At 38.7% G+C, this 13760-nt stretch overlaps 1 protein-coding gene across 2 annotated transcripts; it reads right to left on the reverse strand.

The window, feature by feature from the left end:
- Positions 1–4858: 4858 nt before the first annotated feature.
- Positions 4859–13503, reverse strand: PRPF38B (pre-mRNA processing factor 38B). 2 transcript variants are annotated; one of them, XM_065907647.1, is made up of 6 exons: positions 12934–13503; positions 9984–10052; positions 9551–9702; positions 9410–9470; positions 7139–7362; positions 4859–6890 (listed from the first exon to the last, which is right to left on the reverse strand). In XM_065907647.1, exons 1-6 carry the CDS (start codon positions 13207–13209, stop codon positions 6041–6043), a joined length of 1632 nt encoding a protein of 543 aa, XP_065763719.1. In that variant the 5' UTR covers positions 13210–13503; the 3' UTR covers positions 4859–6040. The 2 variants fall into 2 exon arrangements, with proteins under 2 accessions (XP_065763719.1, XP_065763720.1); XM_065907648.1 differs by lacking the exon at positions 12934–13503 and adding an exon at positions 12464–12749.
- Between the last annotated feature and the right edge of the window lie 257 nt (positions 13504–13760).

Raw genomic sequence — 13760 nt, forward strand, 5'->3', positions numbered from 1 at the left:
TGACTACAGTTCATCTTTTCGTTTGGAGAAGAGAAGGCAGCAAGTGTAGGAATGTCTCACTTGGTAGTCTCTGAATGTGAAAAGTGTGGTGGAGGTGGAGTAGAGGACTTAAGAAACTAGTGAAGATCTGAAATACCTACTGGAAGGTAAATAAAAAGAACTGTCTAGCGATATAGAAGGAATACAGAGTAGAACTGATTGTCTAGAAAAAGACTGGACACTATCGAGATTTATGGTTGCCCTCACTCATACTCCATTCTTCCACCATTTCTGTACCTCCTCCTTGCGGAAATAGTTTCTACCAAGGAAAGGAAATTGTACCTAGGACTTCTTTGACGTCTTTGCCAATCCAATCAAGTAGAGGACATAGTCTTGTACCAAGCACAGACAGGTTAAGAATTAAGTGTGGGCTTTCTGACCCTGCACCACTGCGTTGGTTGCGGAAGTAAGCCCTGACTGGAGTCAGCAATAAACTTCCCTTTTTTTTCGGGGTGGGGGGGGGAATTAAGTGTGAAAGAAATTGACAAGACCTCCACTGATCAGGGATCCCTGGTGGTTACAATAAAACAAACTATAAGGCTCATGGGTTTCAAGGAAGAGAAATTCAGGTAATCTTAGGGAAACAGAGAAATTGCAATATCCACTGACCATAAACGAAAACTAAGAAAACACAAGAAAGTCAGCCAGAAGCAAGGGAGCTTCAGGGAAGTTATCATGGTATCCCTTTCACATGAGCATCTTCATAATGACAACTCTACAAGCCTTTTCCACTCTCCTAAGGATTGAACAATTCTTAGTTCTCAGAGGAGTCAGCATGATTCACTTATATAATTCTCAACAAACTTCTTGGATTGACTCCTTCATACCAGACTACATCAGGAGTTATCAACTAACCTCATAAAGTGGCACCCTTATGATTAGTATCTTAATCTACTATTAATGTATCAGTCAGGGTCCAGTCAGGACAGAGAAAACACATTAATTTGAACAAGGAAAACTTTATATAAGGAATCGGGTGGAGAAGGAGGTGGGAGGGGGGATCAGGATGGGGAATACATGTAAATCCATGGCTGATTCATGTCAATGTATGACAAAAACCACTACAATATTGTAAAGTAATTAGCCTCCAGCTAATAAAAATAAATGGGAAAAAAAATGGGAACAATTAAAAAAAAAAGAATCACTAACCAGTAACAGGGCTACTAAAGGTAAAGAAAGCTCTTAAGAATACAGAAATAGCAGCTATAGGAGCAGTCACTGCCTCTAGGGCTGAGGCAGGGAACTTTAAGGAAGGAGAAAATCTGGGAAGAAATTTCCATTGCAAGGCTGAGATTCAGGTTTTGTTGGACAGGGCGTTGCTGTGACCCACTGAGATCCAGGGCTTGAGAGGAGGCGTCAAAGAAACCAGTTAGGAAGCCACCCACTGGGAAGTTGCCAGCGGGCGCACCAGGAAGACAGCTGGGAAGTTGGCAGGGGGAGCAGTGGGCTTGCTGGGAAAACCTTCCTGTGAGGTAACACTGGGTATCCTACATGTCGCCAGTCCCTACACACTGCAAAAGAAAAAAAAACACCAGGACCAGGAAGAGAAGCAGCTTCCTTCTGCAGCAACCCTACAGCATCCATTGACGAGCTTAACAAAACTTGCCAACAAGCAAGAGAAGTACCTGAAGGGCTCAGATCCTGTTATTACAAGGCAGAGCAATGAAGGGTGGATTTAGCAGCTGAGAAATAGGTAATTGACACACCCACAAATCCGTGGTAGTCCTACAAGGCTCAATATAACTCAGTTTACCAAAACAGGGGTCAGGGATAGAGCACTTTATTCAGGAAGAAATGTTCACTGAACCAGTAGTTGAACTGGGTGGATGAGTCCAGCATCTTAAGAAAACTCTTTGGGCCCTCCTGAGTTCCAAGGCACTGGTGATTTCAGAATTTCTAAATAGGAGGGTAGGAGAGAGGGCAAGAGTATTTCTCTGGCATTTCCTCAGCAAGCACTGTCATTTTTTTGTTTTCACTTACATTGTTTATTCAACATGTTAAGAATTTGTGGGTGTCAGCTAAACCCACTGACTCAATAGAGAAATAATTCAGCTTCAAAATGGCTGGACAAAGGAAAGCCCACTTTATAGATTACTGGACTTATTGTTATTTGCTGATCAGGGAAGTTTATTACTTAAAAAAAAATTTTTTTTTTGGTCATACCAAGTGCTTGTGGGATCTTAGTTCCTCAACCAGTGATTGACTCCAGGCCTTAGGCAGTTAGAGCAGAGTCCTAACCATTGGACTGCCAGGAAATTCTACCTTTCCTGATCCTAATAAAATGTCATGGCTTTTACTATATGAAATGCAAAAAAGGTTAATTGTTGAACAAGTTTAACTCATTTTAAATACCACCCTGCTTCCCAATCAGTAAAGAATCTGCCTACAGTGTGGGAGAGACCTGGGTTCAATCCCTGGATCTGGAAGATCCCCTGGAAAAGGGAAAGGCAACCCATTTCGGTGTTCTTGCCTGGAGAATCCCATGAACAGAGGAGCCTGATGAGCTACAGTCCATGGGGTTGCAGAGTTGGACACGACTAACACATACACACATACCCCCCAACCTGAGTAATTTTACCTGTGCAATACATTATGAATCATCATTATTATGAAATAGAAATTCAACAATCAATGCTCTGGGAAACAGAATAATGGATTTTAAGTCAGCTACGGTAGTAACATCTTTCAGTTGATTGTATTCAGGTTTCCTACAGTAACAAATGCTGACAGCCAATTATCCTAAAGTGAAAAATGCCATCTCAGAACTATTTGTAAAGGTCAAGATTTCATACGATGAGATGGTGAAGGAATTTCAGACTATCACATGCTCCCTAGTGCTCCAGTGCTTCACCACTGCCTGGGTGGTTCAATTCCTAGTTAGGGAAGCCTTCCTTCTTGGGCTTCCCAAGGGGCACTAGTGGTAAAGAACCTGCCTGCCAATGAGGGAGATGTGGGTTCAGCCTCTGGACCAGGAAGATCCCCTGGAGGAGGAAATAGCAACCCACTATAGTATTCTTGCCTGGAGAATCCCACCGACAAAGGAGCCTGGTGGGCTATAAAGAGTCAGACATGACTGAGGTGACTTAGCATGCACATCAGACAGTGCTCTTCCATAAAACCAGCCAAGATGCTGTCATTAGATTAGCCATCCAGGGCTGAATCCTACATTAACAAGATGAATCAGACCAGACCAGAACCAATTTAAAAGTCCATCAGTTGGTCAACAAACAAGTGAGAACTGACCAATCAGTTTGGTGTTTATAATCGAGGCTGCACACTGGAAATCAGTTGAAAAACATAAATTGTCAGTGTTTGGGCCTCATTTTTTATTTCCAAATAAAAAACCATATTCAAAAAGAACAACTTTCAGGGGGAAGGAAACAAAATGGATGCCATTAGTTTTTTCCCAACTTCACCTTTTAAGTAAAAATTCTCCAGCAGTTATTGCCTTTGGGACACTCTCAACTTAAGTTCTTTTGAAATCACGAGTGAATTTTAGACCCCTTTTTATTTTTTTAAACCTAATTTGTAGGTTTCATTAGATTCCAAAAAAGGAGTCTATGACTCAGGTTAAGGACTACTGCCTTAGAGGATGTAAGAAACTAAACCCAACTAACAGATTATAAATTGGGAGGTATTAAAATGTAAATTTCGTGTTAAAATTTCAAAACTGATAACATACTAGCTCATGTATATGATTTAATTGCAAACTGAACACTAGAAAACAGATGCAAGATAATATATGGAAAAGTGAAGTCATTTTAGTAAACTGAGAAAACTGCATGGAGGCTGCTAATTATATTAAGCTCTATCAATAGTTTTTTACTAAGTTTTCTCAAAAATTACAAGAAACAATCCTGAGATGTCTTTCAGAGCTGCTTGTTTTCAGTCTTGTAGAAAGCTATTCTCCAAATTAAGTCATGCATATATCTGGCATTAATTAGTATTACTTACATGTTCTATCAAAATGCTCAAAAGCAAAATGACAGGAAACTAAATGCAGTGATACTTTCACTTCTACTTGAAATAAATTCTTTCCATGTTTCACCAAAATACACCACCAAATTAACTATATTCAAAGGAGTAGCACCATCCATTTAGGTATGCTAAATATTTGTTAATATCTATTGCTTTTCATCATTCAGGAAGTTTTCTAATTTCTACCTATCTAGTGTTCATTCACTTGACACTCAGCTTAAAAGATCATTGACTATTCTACTCTTAAAAGAAAAACAGTATTTTCTTAGAATTCCTTCATTTAATGAGATTTTTCTGGTTAAGTACAAATGTTAAGAAGAACTCTGCTAAATGTACTCCTTTGTCCCATTTAATGGTTTTTTTTTGCAATGTGGTTTCTGAGTGCCCATCAGTTGGCCAATATGAACAGTGAGATAAAACAAATGTTAATATGGTCAGTTAATACTGTTAGAAGACTCCCTTGTAGTCCTGTCAATGACTGAACTTTGGGCGTCTAGTATGAGAATTAGAAGAATTATTTTTTAAAAGCTCTTTCAAGTCCAAATTTTAAATGATTCTAATATATAATCTAATTGCAAAGTCCTGCAATAAGGACCTCTGATGTGAAACTAATTACTCAAACCAAAGAACAACCTATTGATACAAGTAACACTCAAGGATAAAGGGAACTCTAGTAATATTGCTGGCCATCATGTATGTCTAATTCCACCTACACATTTAAAATTCACTTGTCATCTGGGCACTAAGATATTCTTCTGCACAAAGTGTGACTCACTGTATCTATTTCCACAATAAAAAATACTTTAAAAAGTTAACAAAAGGGGGAAGCCAACACCCAGGATAAAGGATTTAATCCAGTAATTTATTCCACACTCATGATCGTTCTCTGTAATCAGAATACAAGTCATAAGAACAATCTATCAAATAATTTGCTGATAATCTTAAATAATGCAGCAAAGCATTACTTTTAATACTTCTCTGTTCTAAATTAAGTTTAAAAACTCAAACAGCAATCTTCATTTTCAATAAAAAAAGTTCTGAATTTAAAAAAAGGACACTATATCAAGCTGTTTCATAATTTAAGTTTTCCCATTTATAAAAACACTTTGGAAGCTTGAGGCTTTTACCTATTTCTCTACTCACCTGCCCCACCCCTCTCCCAATCTCACGTTAGTATAGGGTTGCTGCAAGAATGCTAGGCTTTAGACATTAATCTCTCCTTTAATATAGTACTTTAAAATCTGAAAAATTCAAAAAAAGATTACATGTCATGTATTTTTTTCAAATAAAAAAGGAAAACTAAGTGAATCAATTTTAGGCATACTAACAGTGTCCCTTTGAGGTAGAATGCTAAAAGGACTTTTGATCAAATCACAGCCTAATTGAAACCTCTGCATCAGAAACTAACTTCTCATAAATTCTCTCTAAAGTTAACTGTAGAGAATATTAGGTTTAACATATTAACAAGAGCCTTCCAAGACAATATACAGTGGGCAAGAATGTTAATCCTAAAACTGCTGCCTTCATGTACACTGAAAGCATGTAATTCTCCTATGATAGACATCCTAGATCCATTTTCAAAGTCTTTAGCATTCTATTACGAAAAAGCACAGCCATGCTAACTTCAGTACACAAACCATAACCCCACACCTACAAAACAAAAATAGAATTAGTGGCAGTTTATTGCCTTATACAAATTTAACCAACATGGCAACCATGCCAAAAGAATTAAAACATTTTCAGGACATATGTACAGACTGTACATCTCAAAAACAGTTAAACAATAAAATGCAAGAACAATCTGTGCATCATGTATCAAACTCAACAATAGGGTGAAGACATCAATGCAGTAAATGGGATTACAAAGGCACTTCCCTACACAAAAGAGGAAATGAAAATGCAGCCTACAGGGAGCTTGAAGAGTGCGTAACTACTGCACAATCTCAACTTGGGAGGGAAAAAAAAAGCAGATTTAATCCAATGTTTATAGGATTCAATGTGATCCACTTTTACAAAAAAATTGTCACACAGTCTCCTCTTTGTCTTTATGTTGTTTTTCTTGGCTCTCTGTTTCTATGCTTTGGCTCCTTCGGCGATCACGTTTGTCAGACTGGTCCTTGCTATCACTGTGATCTCGTTTGTGGGAACGTTCTTTGCTTCTGCTACGCTTCCTAGATTTTTCTTTGCTGGGGCTATGTTCTCGTTTTCTTTTTTCAACACTGTCAGTTCTTCCTTGACTGCCACTTCTACTCCGTTTATTTGATTTTTCTTTATTTTCATTTTTATGTTTACTTGATTTCTCTTTGCTCCTGCTTCTACTTCGTTTCCCTGCATTTCTACTTCTACTCCTACTTCTATGTTTTCTTTCTCTGCTTCTACTTCTACTATGTTTTCTCTCTTTCTTGGAATCTTTTTTGTCATCTCTATGTCGCCTATCATCTTTGTCTTCTTTATGTTTCTTTTCTTCTACCTCACCCCTACTTCTCCGTTCCTTGGACCGTTCTCGCGATCGCTCCTTTTCTCGGTCATTACCTCTTTCCTTATCATAGTCACGGTCTCGTCTTCTACCTCTCTCATTTTCTTTCTCTCTTTCCCGATCCCTGTCCCTTCTATCCCCTTTTCTATCACGACTTCGACTACGGCTTCGATGTCTTTCCCTACTCCTGCTATGCCTGCGTTCTAGCCCCCGATCAATACTCCGGGATCTTCGCCTTTCTTTCTCCCTTTCTTTGGCTTCACGCTCTAGTCGCTGGCGTTCTTTCTCTCTTTCTAATTCTCGATCAAAACTAGAAGACCCATGGCCTTCTCGATGATGGCTTCTACTTCTGGATCTTCTTGGGGACCTTCTTGGACTCAGTGATCTCCTTGGAGACCTAATATTCAGGAAAAAGGAGGAAGGGGAGAAAAAAACTGATTAAAACATAAGTGTCACACATCAAGAATAATTTAAACAAAATATTTGCCTGTTCTCATTTACAGTTGCATTAATTTGTTGAATATGCCCTTAAGGGTAGAAAATGGGGAAAAGATGACAAATTATACATAAGAATGTGATACTAATTTCCAATAATTTTTGTGTAAAGCACATTTTAAAGCTGTGGTAACTCAAGAATTGCATTACCTTGAACGTCTGCGCTCAACATGTCTGTCTATTTCCTCAGTGCCTTCCTTTCCATCCTTCTTGATTTTCCTTGGCCTGGTTTTAATCTGTTGATCAATATTTTTCTGAACTGGAACCGGAATTCTTGGAAACAAAGTAGAAAACCACTCCAGTTTTGTGAGAAAAGATCGCAGCATTTCTCCAATGGTCATTACACAGCCTCCACCAGCCTTCACATCTAGGTCCTACAGAAACACAAAAGATATCCTGGCCGTCAAAAAATTTATCTCAATAAATAAAAAAATACTATAAAAAATATAACCATCTTTGGAATCTCAAATACAAAAAAATTCTAACAGAAAAATTTTAATTTGTGTACCTTTCTAATCTGGTAATGAATGATACAGAGAAATATCTGGGCTCAGTGTGTGCATGCAGGTGAGAACAAACCCTGCAACCTCATGGACATAAAGAGAAGTGACCTCACTCAGTTAAAAAAAAATATGAAACACCCCCTTACATTACTAAACTATTCAGAACAATCAAATTTATATTCCACATACCTACTAACTATACATTTTATTTCTGTGGACATGTTTGCACACATCGTTCCTAGCAGTGTAACCTAGCTATATATGAACTACTTTAAACAGTTCCTGTCTAAAGATTATCTTTTAACAACTCTAATATAAAATGAAGCCCTAACAAAACTGGAAGCAATAGCAAACCAACTGCCATGAAGCAGTGAGGTTTCTAATTCAGAGTTATGTAGAAAATAAATAAATAAACAAATAATTGGAAACGCATAATCCATGATGACCATTGTCTCTGAAAAGGGTCATTACCGCATGAAGGCCTTCTTGCTATGCCCTCTCACAGCTCAGGACATGTTAGTCAGCTATTGTCAGTCCCAAACCTACAGTGCAAGCACACAAGGAAAGTGAGATTTGTTATCTAAACAGGAAAACAAGAGCTAAAGGTAAAACTGCTTGCACTCACACACATTTAAGTGTTCAGATATACAGTATTTCCAAATATAATCGCTGCAGATATCTAAGGAAGAAAACAATAAGTTAGCTTAAATAGAAAGCCTCAGGTTTGTAAATACAATAAAAAACAGATTAAACAGAAGCATTCAGAAACAAACCTAATACCAATTATGAAGCGGGACATGCTTTTTAAATATAGAAAGGAGAAGCACCCCGGCCTGAAAAACCTTATCTAAAAAGAAAAAACTTTAAAGATTGTGATTATCTACCACGCTTTTGGCCTCTTCCGAGATGATAAACAGACTGTAAATAGTCTGTTTACAAAAAAAAAAAGTGCAGAGAAAAATTCTCCTTGTCTACATGAGTGAGATTCTTTTAATTGTGCACGGAGTAATAAAAATACACCAGAAAGATTTCCATTAGGACTATCCTTTAATACAACCAATTCTTTGGATACATTTAAAATAGGACTACTAAAACACCACTCAGTTTACTTTATGAACCTTAAAACAAAGTATAATCGTGGGGATAGATATATGGACAACAGTGATCATTATTAAGATCCATTTTGTGATCTTGGACTTTAATACATGTATGATTTAAATCTGACACAGCAATGTTTTCCAAAGTACTTTCTGAGCATATGTAACAAGCTCAACCTTAAGTTTGAATGCTAAGTTTCATATTTAAAAAAAAAATTCTGAACTACTAAAAAGAGGTTTCTTTCTATAAACATGTATATAATATACTAAGAGTTAGAAAGCTGGGACTGAAATAGTCTGATCACCTTGAACAAGTTATCTAAGCTCTCACCCTATTTAAATTCCACTCAGCTCTTCAATTCTGCACTTCTATGCAAATGGAAATATTACTATTTGGTGGAAGTTATAGGGTAAAAAACTGAAAAGTCCCAGAATATTAAAAAAAAAAAAGCAATAATTAATTACTATTTCTATGTGCATGGCTTACCACCTCAATCTTGAGCATGGCCAACTAAGAAGTCACTATCAACTGTACAAGTCAAGATCAAAACAATACACAGAACACAATTAGGAAGAGACAGCTTTCAATAGTTAGCAAAATAAATCTAAACAATATAAAAATGTGAAAACAAGACTTAAAAATTTAACCCAAGGCATATAAAATCCACCCTAATCTTAGTAATAGGACATTAATTCCTAACGTATGTGAGTGAAATAAATTTAGGTACAGAAAACTCTGGAAGATGTTAAACCATCAATAAATAAAAAATATTTAAAAAGAATAATCAGAAGAAAATTAATTATTACCCTTGTTGACATACCTCTTCATCATCAAGGAAGGATTCAAACCAGTCCCACAGATCTGTAGGGGGCTGTGTGTACCTAGAATTACAAAAGACTGATTAAGCTTAAGTCAATTAAAATAAGATATTTATTGAAAATATAGAGAAACACATGCTCACCTTATATACATAAATCCAAGGGCTCTAATATATGGAGAGTCTGTGTGTGTTATAAGACCCATCACTTGCTTGCGAGTTAATTTCAGAGTAAATAATTTGTATAACAGGCAAAAAGCTGTAGAAACAATTCCTCCTGTTCCAACACCTCGAACCTTTAAGGGAAAGAATTAAGAAAGTGGTAAAATAATTAACAGAGATACTTAGTACCAATTGATTAATCCTGTTAGGTATTAACAGGAGATACAATCCAGAACTGAGAACAGACCATTAAAAAAAAAATGCTTTTCTAACACCAGGGAACACTTGAATTTAGATTTTTAAAAAACATAAACTAATTGTAACTTGGCATGTAACTGACAAATTTTTAGTTTTCTGAATATAAACTCAGTTATCAGACACAGAAAAACTGAAAAATGCACGTACTTCTACTTACCCCTCCGCACATCCCTGTTTGGCCAGCTGTTTTCCTGCTTCCTTTCTCCCATGGTTCAACATGCGTGACCTGAAAATAGAAAAGAGAAACACAACAAACATTCATGCTTTGAATTTTTAAAAAATGATTCAAGTAAACCCCAATCCATAATAGAGCAGCTCTTCCAAAAGTTTGAAAGTTGGGCATTTTGACATGATGTATTATTTATTTTGTTTACATACATTTTAAAGTATGTAAACCACCTCTGAAAACTGCTTAGATATTTAAATAGCACCAATAAAGCAACTAGGGTTTAACAAAACCTTAACAACTTTACACTGCAGAAATCACATTAAACTAGCTTTGTAGGAAGTAGATACAGGTGGAGACATGAAATTTCTAGTCTTATACACTTAAAAATTGATAATCAACTTTGTATTATGAATTACTTAAAAAATAAAAATCCTCATTTTAAAATGGATTTAAAGCCCCAACTTAAAGTAGAAAGTATTAACAAGTTTAAGTATTTATAAAAAAAAAAAACTTTAAAATACCCTTAATATTTCAGTTTTGTGGTGATTTAAAATTCCACATTATAAGGTAAAGAAAAAACTTGAAAAAAAGAATTAAAAAAATACAAAAAGGAAAAAACGAAGTATGCTAAAGTAGTAACAAATTACTTCTGATGCAACATCATGAAACTTTGTATTTACACATTTTTTTAAAACCATGATCAAGCATTATGTTCATTTCTGACTAAAGATGAAATTACAAAGGCCATACCTACACATAGATTATTTTAGTTACTGTATATTTTCAGCCGGATTATATGAACCAATTCAATTTTCCCCCAAAATATAAACTGGGTCAAAAACAGTAAGTATAACTTGCACTGTCAAGTATATTCAAAGATACAGATCTTTGCTAAAGTGGGGCACCCTATAAAAACAATATATTTCACCTAAAAACAGCAAAGAAAGAATATTAGCTGTACAACAGATACAACAAAGGTGTTTTGGAAAAATAAGACCCATATTTGTTTCTTAACTTGAAACAAAACCAAATGGTTTTGAAATCCTGTTCTTTCACTACGTATTTCTAAAATGTTACTTCCACCCATCCACTATTACATGAAATAGTCCTTGTCAGTGACTCAGACAGAAAAGCATTCATTTAACTGTAAACACTACACTATTTTGCTCAGTGGACTAAGCTGCACTGCTTTAGAGTTTTATTTCCTTCCCCTACCTTGCTGTGAAGAGATGTTTCAATTCCTTAAAGGCTAACCAAAAGGGTGGATGCCAAACAAAATCGACTTACAAAATAGGAAGCCTACATAGTTCAACGATTATTTGATCTGGATAACAAAACCCGAGTCTTCGGTTTTATAACTAAATTTAAATAATTTGTAGTAGAATCTTAAAGTGTTTCAAGACACAGTATGTAAAATCTGAAAACAAGCTTTTCCCTCAGTCGTATTAACATTTGCCTAGGTTATTAAACAGAACCTGCCACAAAGAGCAGGAACCCTATCTTCAACTGACTGAAGTTTAAGGCATAAATAAGGCTAAGGGTTAAATATTCACCACATTGTATCCACACTGAAAAAGGCCTTACCTTAAAAAAAGAAAAAACAAAACAAAACTAGTTCACAATATTACAATTACTTACAATGCTTAGTACACCGAAATTTCAGTTTACTTTATATACCCAAAGTTGAACTAATATTCTCAAAATAAGATCAAAAGCAACTAGTATCTCAAAATCCTTTAATAAGCTATTCACTTATTGGGGGAAAGGTGGATAAAACATAACCTAAAGGCGAATAAAGAAAATTTCCTCTCTTATCACCTCTACAGATATGTTCAGGTCAGGGAAGATACTTTATGTGGTCTGTCAAGTGGTTTTTAGGAGTCAATACAGACAAAACGTATTGTATTATGGCAGATGTCCTAGTTTAAGTATTTAAAGACCGTTAAGACTCACTGATATTCTTTAATAGTATAAATTTACCTTAGGAGGCCTGGAAGATAATTTTAAAACTACATATTTTTAGGTAAATGAAGAAAGCCTACCAAATTCATGAGGAAAAGACCAAAACCAATGGTCAAAAAAAAAACAAAAATCTAAGTAGCCGTTCATTTAACCAGGGAAATGCATTTATGGCGATTGAGCATGATTAATAATGCATACCTCTACCTGCGACCCTGGGCTGCTCCGAGCCTCGCTGCAAGACTGAGTCAATCCTGCTAACGAAACAAGAACTGAGACAAGAGTGCAGTGAGGAGGCGCCAGGTGAGCTCCCCAGCACAGCCAAGCCAGCACCGACCCTGCCGCAGAAGCCCAGGGCCCAGATAATTCTAAACAAGCCCAACGCACAGGTGACTGAAACCACTCACTCCTGACCTCCTGCTGCTAAAATTTCCAGGCCTTCGGTCCATCTTTTCCACTTGCACCTCTCCACCCTCGACCCTCCCACCCCACCCGACACACACACTGACCATTTCCCTGTCCGGATCGGATAGTGAATACCAACAACACGAGGCCAACATTGAAGTCAATACACGAACTGGCCCGGGGTGAGCGGGAGAAGCACCAACAAGTTGGCACTGAGCAGATCCACGTCAAAAGAAAGAAATTTAAACTGTAAACTGGAGAGACTTCAGTTACTCGTTTCTCCTCTCCCCCAGTCCTCCCTTCCCAACTCCCCCCAGGGGTGGGCAGGAGGTTGGGGGAAGAGAGAGATTAATGGCGGCGGGCTCTCCCGGCCCTAAAAATCTGAAAAGGAAATGAGAGGGCGGCCCCACTTTGACCCCTCCCTGGCGAACTACAGGCCACAGCTCCCCCTCCGTTCAACCTTCCCATATCTACTGATTATCAGACCTCGAGGGCCGCCTCCGCCCGTTTCCTCCATACCCCTTCCTCGGAACTTAACACCCCCCCCACCCCGCCAAGTCTAGACGCTTCGTACCTTAAAGTAGATCTCGTCCACCACCTCGTGGTAGGTCTTGAGCTCGTAGAGCTGCACTTTAAAGTAAGGCGACGACAGGATATTGGTCAAGATCATGGGGTTGAGGTTCATAGTCTTTTCGTTGCCCCACAGCGGCAGCACATTGCCCTGCTTGCCCGAGACTGCCGGCTTGGTGGTGCCGCCGCTGCCGCACTGCTGCTGCTGCTGGGCTGCGGCCGCTGCCGCCTGGTGCTGCGGCTGCGAGTTGCCTGTCAGCGCGGGGCTGTTGTTAGCCATGTTGCGGCGGAAGGAAGGAGGGAGGGAGAAGGGAGGGGGAGGCGGCCAAGCTCGATCTCGCTCTTCGGGACAACGGTCCGGGACCCTACTCCATGGAACGCCGTCGAAGAGGGGGCCGCCTTGCTGTCCCCCAGCTGGGTGAGGGAGGGCAAACGGGACGTAAGAGACGGACCCCTGGTCGAGAGCAGACGCCGAATCGTGGGCCTCAAGAACTCCAAGCAGACACTGAGCCGGCGGGCCTGGTAGCGCGCTCTCTTCCGCCAACTGCCCCTGGGAGCAAGATGGCGGCCCCGGCGGATATGACGCAACACGCCCCAGAATTCCAAGCTTAGCCGACGGCCAATCAGAGACGCCCAGGTGGGCTGGAGATTCCTCTTCCTAGTTCCGCGAGTTCCGCGCGCACTGCGGTCGCGGCCCTGGCCTCACTGCCTAACTCTTTGGAGACTTACACTGGGGATTTGGCGGCCAGGGGCGGGGATTATCTGTCTGATCTGTATGTTGGACCGCGGCCCCGGTTTCTCCTTTTCGGAAGCTTAGCGGGAAGGCGTTCG

Source organism: Muntiacus reevesi, chromosome 1 (assembly GCF_963930625.1).
Source record: "Muntiacus reevesi chromosome 1, mMunRee1.1, whole genome shotgun sequence".
Classification (NCBI taxonomy): Eukaryota; Metazoa; Chordata; class Mammalia; order Artiodactyla; family Cervidae; genus Muntiacus; species Muntiacus reevesi.

Bases quoted from the DNA above. Each gene is read 5' to 3' on its own strand.
- PRPF38B (XM_065907647.1), bottom strand. From the start codon at position 13,209: ATGGCTAACAACAGCCCCGCGCTGACAGGCAACTCGCAGCCGCAGCAC. The intron at 9,471-9,550 runs GTGAGCATGTGT...TTGTAATTCTAG, and splicing joins CTTGGATTTATGTATATAAG to GTACACACAGCCCCCTACAG. The intron at 6,891-7,138 runs GTAATGCAATTC...CCTGAATATTAG, and splicing joins GTTGAGCGCAGACGTTCAAG to GTCTCCAAGGAGATCACTGA.